The sequence below is a fragment of the Equus asinus genome, chromosome 23 (genome assembly GCF_041296235.1).
Source record: "Equus asinus isolate D_3611 breed Donkey chromosome 23, EquAss-T2T_v2, whole genome shotgun sequence".
NCBI lineage: Eukaryota > Metazoa > Chordata > Mammalia > Perissodactyla > Equidae > Equus > Equus asinus.
Genome location: NC_091812.1, coordinates 33,209,945 through 33,227,187, shown reverse-complemented (window position 1 = coordinate 33,227,187; position 17,243 = coordinate 33,209,945). Strand labels below are relative to the sequence as shown.

Below are 17,243 nucleotides of genomic sequence, written 5' to 3'. Positions count from 1 at the left end.
CTCCCAAAGCTCTGCTCCGCACCCGCCCTCGCCTGGGCCGGGAGGACTGTCAGTTCACTTTGCAAGGACTGGCAGAAAAGGAGATCGCACACAGCCCTTTAGCGCCTTGTTCGTGATCTTTCTGAAATTGAAGGTAAAATCCTTCTGGAACAATTTAATACTGTTTTCTCATTTTATATCCTCAAAAGGAATGAAAGCCTGTTTAGCTCTAGGCTTTCTATCACGACAAATCACAAAGATATTAATTCTTGACGATTTTTAAAATCTCTTAAAATCTTTTGGGATGGAAATTTTGGGAAGAGGCAAATCTGTTGAGACATTGATCCAGAAGATAAAAATGAAATATGAAAAAGGGCTTAGAACAGTAGCTGGCATATGGTAAATGCTGTTAGTATTAGCTATTTCTACTAATACAGAGCTATTGCTACAACCAGTTCCAATACTCACATTGGATCCAATACTCATATTTTGATTGTTTTAAACATTTGTGTGATGTTTGAAAAATATTTTTTAAAATTAAAAACTTTAAAGCGCCCTTAGCTCTAGCAGAAGCTTGCTGTAGGGGTTTTAGTTCCCCTGTGGGAGGGGCGATGGTTCTCCTCAGAACCCCTCATCCCTGCTTAGATCTTCCCCAACAGTTCTTGAACTAGGTTGATTACAAAGTGGCGGGGGTGGGGGGGGGGGGGAGTGGGGAGGGGAAGGTCTGGGGGAGAGGCATTGTTCCCGAATGCCAAGGACTTAGGTTTTAGCATCTGACTTCTTCCCTTCCTTTCAAGCCATGAGGGTTCACTTTGCCACTTTCTGAATTTGCCAGAAGCAAAAGCAATATTCCCTCTCACGTGTTATGTAAACCAGAGATTATTCGTGTTAGCCTGTGAGGGTTCTTGTTAGAACTGGAATAGTAAAACTGTCAGAGATGGTTTCAGCTGAGTCCCATTGCATGCATCTTGCCCCACCTTCCTGCTATCGTGGCATCTTTATCAAGGGCTTGGGGTGAAGTCAAGAAAGAGAACACAGAAGATGGTATTCTGATGGTGAGGTGAAACATATTTATAACCCTTGACTCTGCCCCTTTCTGCCAACCTTTTGTTTGTGTCAGTTTTAATGTTTCTGCAGAATTAGAAGGCTGTCACTGAAAATGGCCGTCACTCACTTACTCCTTGGTCAGTATAAAGTTAAATACAATTGCTTTGCCACATCTATTAGCTAGCAAAGATGGCATGATGAACTCAGCTGACTGGACTTAAAACCCTAAGAAGCATAGGATTAGCTCTTGTGGCTCATTCATTAGCATCAGATCCTGGTTAATTGATATTCTGCTCCCAAAACCGTCTCCCTCTGCCTCTTGAACAGCACCCTTTTCAAGGCAGTTTTCACCAGTGGAATTAAAGAATCCAGAAGTAGCAAGACAAATGTCTGAACTAGAGTAGTCTGCCAGAGGATCCTCAGTTCATGCAAACTTCCAGTCATAGAGTCCAACAAAAAAAGAAGTATCTAAATCAATTGTAGTATATCTGTTTAATGGAATACTATATAGTTACTTAAAACTATGTCACAGAAAAATATGTAATGGCATAGAAAGACATTCATAATATATCCAGTGAGAAAAAGAGGGTTAAATAACAGTATATATAATACAATTTGTACAGTATGATACTTTTTTTTTTAACAAAAGGAGCATACCACACATATACAAGGAAAAATACATAAAACATACCCCAAAATCTTAACAGTGATTAGTCTGGTTAGAGGAATTATGAGTAAATTTTCCCTTTGTGTATGTTTGTTTTTCTGTGCGTATTCCCCAAATTTCTGAATTTAACATGTATTGTTTTCATAATTAGAAGCAAAACCAGTAATATTTTCCTTTTTAAAGGATGGTGATAGAGTGTGACTGGCTGGCTGTTTAGACTGGCTGTGTGCATCTGTGGGGTCATCACAAGTTCAGGGGTTCATTCTAAACTTTCAAGTTTATACGCACAATTTGATTAGTTCAGTAAAGAACTGATGATGGTACAGAAATGATCAGACTGGTTCCCTGCCCTTAACTCCCATTACTACTGCCTATATTCTTATTTTTCCACTAGGATAGATTCCCCCAAATGTAATCACTTCCTCAAAGAATTTGACTCTTCTAATGCTCTTCAAGCAGAGTACCAAATTACTTTGCAAAAAATCTGTACTAGCAATGTTGGGAATGACAGCATCATGCACTCCTAAGCACTGACTATTTTTGTTATTTACCACCATGTGAACAGTTTTAAAGCTGTTCATTTTCATTTGCATTTTTAAAAATTTCTAATAACCACGCCAAGTTCACACGCTTTTTACTTATTCTATTTTCTTTGGTTATAACTTTTAGAGACAAAGGATTCCATTTGTGTGAAAGGAAGAAGCAGACACCTGGGGCAGGAGCAGTGGTCCAGGAGTCAGGAATCCAGGTCCTACTGCAATAGTTTCCTGACTGGCCCCCCCACTTCCAAGCTTGACCCCTGCAAATAGCAACCAGAGCGGTCATTTTAGAACTTCAATCAGATCATGTCCCTCTCCTGCTTCAAACCATCCAAAGGCTTCCCATCGCTGAAAAATAAAATCCAGCTCTGCCATGACGGGCAAGGCTCTGCTGTGCAACCTGGGTCACTTCACCGCAGCCACACTGGCCTTCCCTTTGTTCCTCAAACATCCCACTTGTTCCACCTCAGAGCCTCTGTCCTTGCCCGGCAGGCATGCTCTTTTGTCATTTATGCGCGTGGCTCCTTCTCCTTCAGGGTTTAGCTCAAACAACCCCTCCTCGACAGGCCTTCCATGCCTCCCCCATCGCGCTCATTCTGTTTTATTTTCATAGCACCTATCACAGCCCGAAATGATCCTGAGCAATTGCCGCTCCACTTGTTCTTTTTCTGCCTCCCACATCAGAAAATAAGCTCCAAGACAGGCAACCCTGCCTGGCTCTTTTCCTGCCGCGGCCCCAGCCTCCTGCAGACGAGACATTAACTATTGAGTGAATGAAGATCTACGTGGACCTCAGGGCGCGGCATCTTTAACGAGGGGGCTATCCTGATGAATGTGAGCAGATTTAAGGGGAAGCACCCACTCAATGAAGCCAGCGCACTCTAGCTCGGGGATTTCTAGAAACCCCGGAGGAGGAAGTCTTAATAGGGAATCAGGGAGCGAGGGCGTGGAGAGTCACTGAGGGTCCGCGCGGCGTCCTCTTTTCCCAGGTTGGAGAGCGCGGGAGACCTCGCGCGACGCTCTAAGGGGAACACGGGCGTAGAGCGATTTGGAAGAGTTTTCATTTTTTAGGCACGGGGACCTGATGGGAAGCAAACGGGAAGCAAGCTGAGGAGACGATGAGCCAAAGAGCGGCGAGCGCCGGCGCACTTGGGCGGGCCCGCGGGTGGAGCGCGAGCGAGGCTGGCCAGACGTCGTCCGCCCCGTGTCCCCGGCCCGCCCCAGGTGCCATCACAAACGCCTCCTTCCGCCCCCTTGCGGGTCTGCTTTCTCGGAGCAGTTAAAGGGCTTTCAAAATACTAAATGCAACTGACATCTTTTCCTGAGTTAAACTCTGAACCACGCAGAAACAGAGACAGCAGTCCCAGCGCCCGCACCACGAGACGCCCCACCACCTGCATTCTCACCCGCTCAGGCCACCGAGGCGCGGGGCGGGGCCTGCCCGCTGACGTCAGCGGGCCGGGACTGCGCAGGCGCGGGGCGGGCTCGCAGGCGCTGTCGCGCGCGGGGCAGGTCGCGCGGGAGCGGGGCGCCTGGGCGCCCGTGCTGCAGGTCGGTGGGAACGGAAGCTGCCGCGGGGCGGAGAGGAAGCCAGGATGGCGACTCCGAGTAGGAAGACGTCGACCCCAGGCCCCCTGGCCTCCAAGAGACCTCTCCCGAGAGATCCTTCATCCGAGGTCCCGAGCAAGAGAAAGAGTTCGGCTCCGCCGGCGCCACGGCTACTGCAGTCGTCCGGGCCTTTCGTGGAAGGCTCCATAGTCCGCATCGCGATGGAGAACTTCCTGTGAGTGGCTGGAGGCCGCGCCGCGGCCGGGGGCTCGGACTGCGTGCGTGGGGGGTGGGCGGAAGTGTGCCTGGCTTGTGGGGCTGGCCGTGAATTCGTGCCGGGGCTACCGGGAGGATGTTTACTCGTAGGCCGTGGAGATTGACGTGTGTGGTGCGGTAGGAGTGGGTCTTGAGTGATGCGGGTTTTTTTATTCATTCCACTAACGTTTTTTGAAGGCGTCATATGGCGGGCAGTGGAGGCAGTAGGGATTAGATCTCTGCTGGCCGGGAGTCAGGGCCTATAGAGGGAGAACATAATCTGTAATTCACAAAACTGTGGGCCCTGGGAACTCAGGAAGCAACAGTTAAAGCAGAGTGGCAGCGATGCTGTGGCAGGTTAGTAAACAGTAGGCAGTCGCCGGGTAGACAAAGATGGTGAAGGTTGTTCTGGATGGAGGTTGAAGTGTGCAAGAAAAGTAAGCCTTACTCTCAATTGTTGGGCCTCCCAACATGCTCTTGACCCCTCCAAACCCAGCTTTCTTTTCTGGTTTCCTTTCTTTCTCTTCGGACAACTCATAATGGTAATAATCACTTTAGAATTTAGTAAATATATTTTGACAGAAATACCTTGTGTCTGTCTAACACCTTACAGTTCATTTGGTCGACGTCTTTTTTTTTAAAGCTTGCACATAGTGTCGTAGGGGAAACAGAATCTCAATGACAACCCCAATATTTTTTTTCAAGTATCTATCGTGTGCCAGGTGTAGAAGTAGGTACTTTAGTTACACGATGCTCTCTTACTGTTCTCATAACAACTCTGTATATTATCTCTATTGATGAGATAAGCTCAGAGATGTTGATTTGCCCACATATACACAGGTAATAAGTAGCTGAACTGCTGTTTGAATCTCGATCAGGAAAGATAAATATAATCAAATAAGGTATCTATCATGATAACGTATATATCAGGATGCCATGGGGGGCACAAAGGATGAAGTGGTTAATTTTGTCCACAACTGTGAGAAAGGGCTTTGTACAAGAGGTTATGAAAGTCTTAAGAGAAGAGCGTTGTAGACAGAAGGAACAGCCTGATGCAGTTTATTTTTAGGAAGTGTCCAGTATTTTAGTAGGGCTAGAACGTAGGATGTGAGTCAGTAGGTGGACAGAGCTGATACTGAACAGGTAGGGAACTGTTGAGGGTCTATTTTTTCTGTGCTGAGGAATTCCAGCTTCATCCTGTAGGCAACCAGGATGCATTTGAAGCAGGGAACAACATGTGATTTATATTACTCTGAAGGCAATGTGAAGGATGGTTTAGAAAGAGTGCAGGATTGGAGGCAAGAAGACGTTTACAGTGTCAAGGCAGGAGATGATCAGGGTTTGAACCTAGGAGTAGCAGTGGGGAGTAGGAGCAGAAACAGATTTGACAGCATCTGGCTACAAATTGTGAGGGATGAGGATAAGAGAGAAATGCAGTATTTTTCTCAACTCTCCCTTGACTGATTGGTGAGATATGGTGCCATTCAGAAGAGGGAGCAATTTGGGGAGAATAGTTTTAAATGCCTTTTGGATTGTGTGACTTGAGGTTTCCTGTGGGGCATCTACAAGAGATCTTCTGTAGACAGTATTTATAAGGGTCTGGAGCTTACAGGAAGATGTGAACAGGTGAGAGATTTGGGAATCATGCATACAGGTGGTTTGTTGAAGTTGCAGAAATGATTGAGATTGCTCAAAAGGAAATCTAAATAGAAGGAATAAAGCATTGAAGGATGAGCAGAAGAGGAACTCACAGATTGAGAAGAAACTGTTCAGGGAGGTAAGAGGAGAACCGTGCGAGAGTATTATTTAAGAAGCGAGGGAAAAAGAGTGTTTCAAAGATATCATCTGCTACATTGGGGTCAGATAACAGGACTGAAAAGAGCCCATTGCATTTAGCATTTAGGAAGTCTGACCCTTAGATGAAGCAGTGGAAGCAGGAAACTTTGCAAGTCATAGAAGAATGAATGAATGTGAGGGAGTAAAGCTTGGACAGGAACAGGAGAAAGAAAAGATGGCTGGAAGTGCAGCACTGGGTGAGGTTTGGTTTATTTTCATGGTGAGAGGACTTTGAGTTTAGGAATGAAGTAGGAGGAGTAGGCTTAGAGCACTGAAATGGCCTGGAAGAGAGCAGTCAAGGGAAAGATTTCTGAGTGAACCAAGTTGAATGGGATTGGGAGTGGAGGGAGAGAGTTCTTGGCAGAAGGAATAGCATATGCAAAGGCTTGGAGAAAGAAGGAAGTATAAGATCGTCAAGAAGCTGAAGGAAATTCATTATTGGTAGAATTTAGAGGTCTGATTAGAGAATAGGGGAAGGAGACAGAAAGCAGAAAAAGGTGAAGCTAGAGCTGAATTATGAAGGGTCCTATTTTTTTCTTAGTTATTCTTTTTCTTTCTTTCTTCTTTTAACAAGTCAGGTTGCATGTCTACTAACATGATTTGGTGATTGATTGGACGACTGGGTAGCGTGGGTAGAGGTGAAGGAGATGGTAGAATCAAGGATGATGCAAAACTAATGCCTTGGTTTCTGATTTGGGCAATGCGATGAATGATGGTATGATTCACTAAGAGACCACAAGGGTGGTTTTGGATGGGAAAGATGGTGGATTTAGTTTTGAATGTGTTAACTTTGAAGTGACTGTTGTGGGAGATCCAAATAGAGTTATTGAGGTGGTAATTGTGTCTATAGGTCATTTGGGCCTACTTTTAGCATGTAGATGGTACCTGAGGCCATGGAGAATGCTTGAGATACCAGGCAAAGTGTGTAGACTGAGAAAAGGGTGGGCATTTGACAATAGCCCTTTCATGGGGAGCTCAGAGAAAAAGAAGCTCACAAAAAGAGAATTCTCAATAAACGTATTATAGAATCAGAACAATTAATATTTTTAATGCAGAGGTTTTGTTTTGTTTTTGGCAACTCTTCCTGTTTATAATATCTATGTGTATGTTGTAGGCCAGAAATTCTCATGCTTTTTCTTGTTGTTTTGATTGTTTTCTTAAATACCAATTGCATCACTATTTTAGTAAGACAGTTGTGCAGAGCTTTCACAGCAGGAAGTTCAAGTGTTAAAAGAATGAGGCTTCATGTGTTGAGATTAAGAAGTTCCGAGTCAGGTAATTTTCTAGATGTCTGACGTTCCCAAACTGGTTTTATTTTAGTGGTTGTAAAGGGTTTCTTTAAGACCCAGCTGTTAACAAAACAAAGCATCTGAAGAGATCAAGTAGATAGTTGCTGTGTAGAGCTGTGAGGTTGGAAAGCTGCCAGAAAGTATTTCTCCCTTACCATCTGTATTTATTTTTATTACCACCTGGAATTTCAAAATTATTGATTTTTTTCAGTATTAAAGTTGAAGTATGCTTGGTTACATTATTTATATACTTAGCAGGTTAGTAGCAAGCTAAGCTTTTATTCTTGGGAAATTAGTTGGCCCCTAACTGAAACCCTATGGGAACAGGACATTATTTCTGGGTTCCAGTTAAGGGTATTCAAAGACAAGGCGGAAGAATATCCGAGCGAGAGTTTGCTTCCCATTTTGCCATAGCTGTCCCGGCAGCTAATAAGGATTAGATGCTCCTGGTGCAGGTAGGTAGAGTGCTGGGTACCATGCAGCTTTCTGGTGTGAGATCTTACTAAAGTGCTTGGTGGTAAGGCATTCTTGTTTCCTTCCATAGGAATAAAGTTTATTTGAACATGGACTAACAGTAGATCCTTTGGTGAATCTCTGGCAGCATGTTAAAGGAAATGGATGTTATTTTTAAAAATTAATAATAAAATGAAACCATGGAGTTGATATATATCTTCAGTTTGCTGATTAGAATGAAAATAATTTGGATTGTTTCAAATATTAAAATATGAAAGGTTGCTATTAAGCATTTTAATTCAAGAGAAATGTAAATGTAAAATCCACAGATTTAACATGAGCCATTGCTTCTCTTAAATATAATTTGTTTTAAAATTGTTTTATTTATACAGTAGGTTTAATATGTTCTCGCATGTATTATAATTATTAAAAAAGAATAAATAATATCAAACTTTGCTTTATTCCACAGACAATATTTGGAAAAAGCATATGAAATCTTATTTTCTCACTGATGTTCTTATTTTAGATACACATTATCACTCTTTCATTTCTTCTACCGATAGATTTTTATAACGACCTATAAATAACATAAAACTTGTAAGGTTAGCTAGTTTTTAAAGGAATTTGAGGAAGCCTATAGATAATGATAATGTAAAGCAAGAAAAAGTGCTTTTGTAAAAAGAATATTCTTCATTTCTTATCTCTGCTTAGTAATTTCCCTTCTTTATAATTCAGAACATATGATGTCTGTGAAGTAGCTCCTGGACCCCACTTGAATATGATTATTGGAGCTAATGGAACAGGGAAGTCCAGCATCGTGTGTGCCATTTGCCTTGGACTAGCAGGCAAACCTGCTTTCATGGGACGGGCAGATAAGGTGAGTTAACATAGTGCTTTTTAAAAAAATTCAAAGCTGTGAATTGCTTTTAGTAGCAGATCAGTTTCTGTTTCTCAGTTGCTTGGGTATAGCAAATGTGTAGTGCTTGAATATAAAGAATGAAGTTGGCAAGTGGAGACGCTGGGAGATTGCCATTTCTAGAAGTATTTTGGACTGTATACCTAGGGAATTCTCCAAGTACTTAACACCTGCAATCTTAGAAATGATGTAAAATATATCTTTTTAAATGTATTGCTGGACTTGTGGAAAGGTGAAGTAAATTTACCAAGGGCAGAACAAAATAGTCTGAATCTGAAGACATAAGCAAGCTCTTCAGTTGTTTCCCGAGGAGAATTTGCTCACCTTCCACCCTATAACTTGGCTTTGAATTGGTTGCACAGGATTGGGGTCCTGAAGATGGGGAAGGATTAGAAGATGAAACTAGAAGACAAATATTGTGTGTAACAGAAAAAACAACATCACAGAATGAGAAAGTGGGTTACTTACTTATCTCATTGTTAGCTCAGAATGCAGTGGAGATAAAAAGAGAATCTTCCAAAGAATTCCTAACCACAAACCTTAACACGTGTTTGGGGCCAGAATTCGTATTCCCTATGTGGCCTAAATATCATAAATTGTAATTTTAGTTTAAAGCAGTCCCAGTTAGTAATATTTCCAGGCCCCTGGCAGAAGCAAATGCAAAGCATATGAAGGAAAATACCTTCAATCCAGTCCTCAAAAGGATTCTGACATAAAGTCCCAAGAAATTCGTGAATCCGTACCTAAAAAATCACAAAAGATAGGGGAAATAAATCACCAAAAATAAGAGCTAACAAAATCAGCAGACTGCACAATCAGAACTACAAAGCTTGTAGATGTAGAATGTAAACTAGGAAGATTTAATTTATTTAAGGAAATAAAGTAACAGGTATAACAAAGGAATAAGTAACAAAAAATCAGGTAAATTTGAAAAAGAATCAGAACTTCAATAAAAATATATTACTTAGAGAAAGTTGGCGGATGGGTAAAACAACAAAGCAGACACATTTGAGAAGAGAATTTCTGAACTAAAATACTTGAAAAATTTTCTTAAAATGCAATATAGAGTTAGAGAGCAAAAAATATAAAATCAAAGTTGAGACATGGTAAAGAAAGATAATCCAATATACATATAAGTATCTGCAAAGGGAGATAATGGACTGAGGAAGAGGCAATATGTGAAAAAAGAATGACTAAGAATTTTCCAGATATGTTGAAAAACTTGAATCCTCAGATTCAAGAATCCTAATGTATCCTGTGCAGGATAAATGAAAAACATACACAAGTAGACACATTGTAGTGAATTCCAGGATACTAAACACAGTAGTAATATGTTCTCAGAATGGGAGCACAGGAAAAAAAAAAAAAGAATAAAACCTGAAATCCTCACTAAAGAATCTTTGAAAGTATATAATTTAGGAGAAAGGAAAATGATCCCAGAAGGAAAGTCTGAGATAGAAGAAGAAATGGTGAGCAAAAACATGGTAAAATAAACATATAGGGAAATTATATGCAAACTGTATAAAATAATACTGATGTCTAATTTGTGAAGTTTCAATCAAACAAGATAGAACTAACTTGTCCTTCTTGGGCAGCAAGAAGAAAGTGATCAGAGTTAAAATATTCTATGGATTTGTAATGTTGAGAGGAAGTTAAGGTAATTGGCTAACTTCAGAGTTTATTAAGTTAAATATGCATGTTAAAATTTCTAGGATAAGCCACTAAGAAAATTTAACTACATAATTCTCAAACAAGAGAGGTAAAAAAGTAGAATGAGAAAACTGAAGGAAAAAACAGCCACTACCCAAACAACCCAGAAGGGATCTTGAGAAAGGAGGAGGAGAAAAGAAACAGCAATACAGAAAATAAGATCATTAAAAAATGTAAAATAAGATGGTAGAAATACATGCAAATATAGTCACAATAATTATAAATGGTCTAAATTCTTGTTAAATGAGAAAGTCTGTTAGAGTAGATAAAGTTCAATTCTCTTTTGTTTACAAGCATATTGAAAGTAAAAGGCTACAGAAAAGTTGAAAGTAAAAGGATGAAAAAATACATACTAGGCAAATATATAAAAGAAAGTAGATGTAGCTGAATTAATACCAGGAAAAATAGAATTTAAAAAGTAGTTTTAGAGATAAAGATAGTTGTTAAATACTGATGAAAAGTTCAGTTCAGCAAGAAGATAATTTAGTTCTCAACTTGAATTCACATAATCTTGCTCCAAAATATGTAAGCAAAATTGCAGAACCCTTAATAAGAAGTTAACAGATCCGTAATCATAGTAGGAGAGCTATCAGTAATCGGTAGATTAATCATGAAAAATTAGTAAGAATACAGAAGATATGAGCAACATGTTGAACAAATGGACATGTTGTAAACACCGCAGTCACCAGTTGGAGAGCGCACATTCTTTTTAAGCACAAATGGAACATTTCTAAAAATTAACCATATAGTGAGCCATTAAGCAAGTATGAAAAAATATCAAAGAATTGGTACGACACAGACCATATTCTCTGACCACAGTGCTATCGAGATAAAAATAGTAACAAAAAGATAACTAAAAATTTCCCATTTGTTCAGAATGAAAAGTATACTTCTATATTACACATAGGTCAAAGAAGACATCTTAATAGAATTGAAAAATAAGAGCAGAAAATAATAAGCAAAATAAATAAAATAATAAGCAGTGATACATAGGGACCACAAAACCAAAAATTGCTTTTCAAAAAGACTAATGAAATCAGTAACTTCTGAGAAGATAAAGGCAGTGGGGAGAAAAGAAGAAAAAAATATAAGGAATGAAAAAACTAATAGTTAAGATACATTATATTGTGATCCAGACAACCCTAAAATTTTAAGTGGTTTAAAAATACACAGGATTAATTCTTACTCTTGCTACTTATCCAGTGTAGGCCCTTTGTGGTCACTTAAGTATTTAGGCTGATGGAGTCTTCATTTCAATACATACTTCCATGATTGCCACCTTAGGGAAGGGAACTGGCTGTTAAAATTTCCTCTAAAAAGTGACACATAGATGTTCCACCCACATTTCATTGGACAAAGCAAGTCACCTTGCATCAGAGATAATGAGCAAGTGCAATCCAACTATAGGCTTGAAGGAGAATCAGAATATTCCTGAACTGCCCTAAATACTACCACTGGATCATTACCAGAATGCAGCAGAAGTTTAAAAGAATATGAGAGCATATTATGAACATCATAATAAAGTTTAACTTTTTTTAAATAATGCCAATAAAGTTTAAATTTTTAAAAAGTTGTAAATATATAGATTTCTACGACTATTGTAAATTATCAAAACTGACTCTAAGTAGAAAAGATAAATCATGTTACATTTTTTCTCCTAGAGCACATCAGACAACAACAACTATGGATTAGTTCTAGCAGCAATAATTTCCTATTTTACAGAGATGATGACTCTAGATTCCGAAATCAGTCAGGGATAGAATGAGAAAATTACAAGCCAGTCTCATGAGTATAGAAGCAAAAATCTCGAAAAGAGAAACTTTAGCATGCTGTGTCTAATAATATGTAATTTGCATAATACATCCTGCCCAAATTGAATTTATTCAAGGAATGAGAGATTGATTCAACACTAGAAAAAAATTAACATAATACATCACATTTTAAAGAAGAACTGCATGATCGTCCAAATAGAGAAAAAGCATTCAATTAAATTCCACAGTAATTTAAGATTTAAAACTCTTAGCAAATTAGGACTGTAAGGGACCTTTCTTAATTTCATAAAAGATACCTATGAAAATGTACAGCAAGTTAAGGAACAAGTTGAGGTTACCTACTGTTACTAGTATTCAACTTTGTACTGGAAGTTCTAGGTAGAAGGTAAAGTAAGACAGAAAAGATGAGTTGGAAAGAAAGAAAACTCATTCACACATTATGTGAGTGTCTGAGTAAAAACCACAAAGGAAACTCCAGATAGGCCTTCTGATGAATCAATATAGGAATTTATCAGATTGCTAGATATAATGTTATATAACAAAAATCCATTGCATTTCTATACACTAAAAATGAACAGAAAATGCAATTAGAAATGGATACCGTTTATAATAGCAGTGAAAGTACAAGTTACATAGCAATAAATTAACAAAAGATATGTAAGACCTATATATGCAGAAATTATAAAATTGTATTTAAAAATGTTAAAGTTTGGGTAAATGAGAGATGCACTATATTAATGGGCAAGAAGACCTAATATAAAAATGTCATTCCTCACATTGATTTACATATTCACTGTCATTCCAGTCAAAATCCCAATGCTGTATATAACAGATTAAAGCTAGTTGTGAAATTTAGATGGAAGAACAAGGGGCCAAGAATAGCTAAGATACTTCTAAAGAAATAGAACAAAATGGGAAATCTTGGCCTACCAGTTATCAAAACTTGTAATATGAAGTTATAGTAAATTAAGACATTTTGGTGTTGGTGTAGAAATACACGATAGACCAGTGTGATGTGACACAAAAGAGTCCAGATATAAAGCCATCATTAATAGAAAGTTGATTTATGACAGAATTGACATTGTAGATGAGTGGGGAAAAGTTGGATAAATAGTACTGAGACGATTTGTTATCTGTATAGGAAAAAATGAAATTGAGCCCTATTCTTACACTTTAGCAAAAATCAATTCCAGGTGGATTGAAGATCTGAATACGATTGACCAGAAAGTTTTTGGCAGATATAGGTAATAGAGGAGAATATCTTTGTGACTCAAGGTTAAAGAAAAATTTCTTAAATAAAAGTATAGACCGAAAAGGAAAATATTGATAAATTCAGCTGTAATACAATTAAGAAACTTTTGTTTTTCAAAAGACACTTTGCAGAGAAAAGACCATCCTCAAATTGGGAGAAGGTATATATAACACATATAACAAAACAGCAGTATCTAGACTATATAATAAGGAAAACAGTAACAACTCAGAAGAAAAATGGGCAAAAGATATGCTCAGATGTCTCACAGAAGAAGCAACCCAGACACCCAGTAAATATATGAAAAGACACACAACCTCGTTAATTATCAGAGAAATGCAAGTTAACACTGGTAGGATATATTCGTCAGACTCACAAAAATTCTGGCAGTGCTGTGTGCTTATAAGGCACTTACTGAGCAATGGGAACTCTGATGTATTTTTGATGGGAATATAAATTTGTACAACCTCCTTGGAAAAATGATATGGCATTACCTAGTAAATCTGTAGATTTACTAGTTACTCAAAAGTTCTGCTCCTAGATACCCTAGTAAGCTCATATACATTTATACTAGGTGAAATTATGGAAATATTTCTGGCAGTATTGTTTACAGTAAATTCCGGTATAGCCAAAGAAAATTGAATGTTATATGGCAGTGAAAATAAACCTTAGCTCATTGGTTACATCTCAAAAACATAATTTTAAGGGAAAATGCCATCTTGGAAGACTACATGTAATGTGAATTTATTTATGGAATGGTCAAAAACATATTTAATGTTTAGAGATAATATATGTATATAGTAAAAATAAAAGCAAAAGAAGGACCAACAAGTCGGTTTATAGATTACATTTGTTGAGGAGAGAGAAGGATGCAATGGGGGTGAGTTACCCAAGGAATGTCAGATAGGAAGGTCTGATGTTGATAATGTTCAGTTCCTTAAATTGGAGGTAGATATGTGGTTTTATTATTCATTAAACAGTACATGAAGTTTGTATGTACTTCATGTACATATATATATATATGCTATTTGGTATATATTTCACATAAAAACATATTGTGAAAAGAAAGAGTTGAGTTTTTACCCTATTGTAAAATATTTTTAAAACTTGAAATGATTCTTTTATTTTTCTAAAACTGTTATGAATATCACAATATTATCAAAATGATATTACAAGTTTCTTAGCTAGGCTTAAAATTTAATATAAAGTTACAAGACTGAAGCATATACCCCTTAAGATTATAAATAAACCTATTCAATTTTTTTTTAATGCCATATAGGTGCATTTGTGAAATAGAAAAGATACTGCTTTATTATTACTAATTAGCTTTGTGACCTTAGTAAATTGTGAGGACCTTAGTTTTTCTTTATTTCAAAGATAAAGAGGTTAGAGTGGATACCTTCCAAGGACAGAGTCAGATTTTTATAAATATTAATATAAAGTTTTTTAATTGTCAGAAATCATTTATTAAGTCTTTATCTTTCTGTAATGGTCTGCTGGATTGTACTCCAGGGACTGTACAGTCAGAGTGGATTGGGCTGTAACAATTTTCACCAGTCTTCCCATTTCTTTTGTCATAAAGAAGATGCATCTCTTCTCTTCCTTGAGTGGTAGGTTTCTTTACAGAGGCTGTGAAGTGCAGTGTTTGTTAGATGACAGATTTCAGACCTTTGGGTTATCCACAAATGTGTTTGGGGGATGCCCAAGTTCTCAGCAAAAATATTTTTAATATTCTATTTTTATTTAAATGCTAAAATGAAAATTTAACACAAGCATGTTCTGTACCACCTGCGTACCACCTGTATGGATACTATATAATAAAAACTGCCTCCTGATTTGTGTTTTCTTCTGATTGGTACCAAGTATTTTAATTGTTGCAAGCTAATGAGCAGATACTGCTCCTATACAAATGCCATTGTTTTCCCTATATATGAAGAACTTGAAACAGAGGTTAAGTAACCTGGTCAAGGTCAAACAACTTATGTGTGGCAGAGTTGAGATTTGGACCTAGACAGTGTATGTTAAAGCCTCTACTCTTCGTCATTAGGTTGTACTTTCTCATTACAAGAACAGGCTTTCTTTTTTATCTTTCTGGGCCTCTGCTTCATCATCTATAAAATGGATGTAATATATCCCTCATAAGGTTGCTCATGAGTATTAAGTGAGAAACTTATATATAAGGTGCTTAGCACAGCAGCATACAGTAATGCTTAATAAATGTTAGCTGTTGTGGTTATAATTGTTATCATCACTGCCGTTACCACTATTAGAAAGCTAATTATTTGCAAGGTGTATTTCCCACTTTTTTTAGTATTACTTACTTATGGCCTGATTTAAGATCCAGTCAGATTTTTTTAGACCCAGGATCTGTTTTCATGCTTATGCTCATGTACATATAGAAACTAGCTCAGATATGTCTATTTTACTATGTAAATTGTAGTGGGTAATATTAGAGTAGTTGTTAATAATATTTAATCTGTGCAACTTTATAGAAGTCTCCAGTGGTAATAAGGAGATTTGGTATAGTGCTTTATGATTGCATTCATGCGTCGCTTAATAACGTGGATGTGTTCTGAGAAATGCATCATTAGTCAATTTCATTGTTGCGTGAACATCATAGAGTGTACTTGCACAAACCTAGGTGGTGTAACCTATTATACATCTAGGCTATATAGTACTAATCTTATGGGACCACTGTTGTATGTGCTCCATCGTTGACCAAAACCTTATGCAGCGCATGCCTGTGGGACCTATTTTCCTAATGGTTTTTTCTCCTTTTGAGCGTGTGTTTGGTATAGAGGCTAAGTACACAGGCTCTGGAGCCAGATATCCTGGGTTCAGATCCTTGCTCTGTACCACTTATGGCCTTTGTCATGAGCTTTCTAAGAGGCTCTCTGGCACATAGAAGATTCAGTAAATGGTAACTAATATTACTATTGTTATTTGTGTGTGGAAACAATGGAGGGGCCCAAATCTGGGAAGGATAACTTTAGAAACTGATGGGAATGGATATACAAAGTAGTTACTGAAAGAATCTTGATCTGAAAAATAATAATGACTTTGCTAAATCTCTTATTGTTAACCTGGGAATGTCACCGTACAGCTCACGTTGTCTTTTTTATGTCTTAGGTTGGCTTTTTTGTGAAGAGAGGATGTTCCAAAGGCATGGTTGAAATTGAATTGTAAGTGTTAAAAGTGCTGAAACCACTTTTCCCTGTATAATTTCTTAGTTTTTGGTCATGCTTCCCTGATGACTTTAGGAAAGAACAATATATAGTATTATGGCATAAATATTGGAAATAATATTTAAAGAATACTTTATTCAGACAAGTAAGTTTCTTTTAATGCATCTTTTAAAACCTAAATTGTAAGAATTTTCTTTTTGAAAAATTCTTAAGTAAATTATAAGTTTATGAGATAATTAAGTAGAAATATGCCACTGTTAAATATTCATTAAGTTGCAGTGTTTACAAATTTAAGATGTCTAATATTTTTTTGTTGAATTTGAAAGTAATACTTGCTTGTTAAAAAAATGCAAACAGTATAGAAGTGTATAAAGTTGAAAGTGAAGCCCTTCTTCCCGTAATTCTACTTCTAGAAATAACCACTGTTAATAGTTGGTGAATCTCATGTATGGCAAATACTTGGCACTTACATCATCATTTTCTGTTCCCTCCCTCATGATAGAAATCAATAATTCATTATGGTATTCTTTTCTCTGAAGCCTAGAATGTTGTCACTTCTCCACTATTGGCAGCCATTTCTGATGGATCAGAGTTAATACAAGATGAAACCAGTTGACTATCCTTGGTGTATATGCTTTCAATCTTTTATACATGAATATGCACATTGTTTAGATGATTTTTAGAGAGTGTTACTTTTTGGAATTTTTGAGCTAAAATAGCTCTTAAAGATTATCTGATAGTCCTGTGATTTATAGGATATGAGGAAATAATCTTTTTACTCAAAAATTGTTGGGAAAT

At 37.7% G+C, this 17,243-nt stretch overlaps 1 protein-coding gene across 6 annotated transcripts in view; it reads left to right on the top strand.

Moving 5' to 3' along the window:
• Positions 1-1,507: 1,507 nt before the first annotated feature.
• Positions 1,508-17,243, top strand: part of SMC5 (structural maintenance of chromosomes 5) — an 84,204-nt gene continuing 68,468 nt past the window's right edge. For all 6 annotated transcript variants that reach the window (XR_001398836.3, XR_011497330.1, XM_014845996.3 and 3 more), the window contains exons 1-3: positions 1,508-4,015; positions 8,349-8,490; positions 16,390-16,442. Coding sequence is in view for 4 of the 6 variants with exons in the window: in XM_014845996.3 (XP_014701482.3) it covers positions 3,828-4,015; positions 8,349-8,490; positions 16,390-16,442 (383 nt within the window). In the remaining 2 variants the exon portion in view is untranslated. The remainder of the gene's footprint in view (positions 4,016-8,348; positions 8,491-16,389; positions 16,443-17,243) is intronic.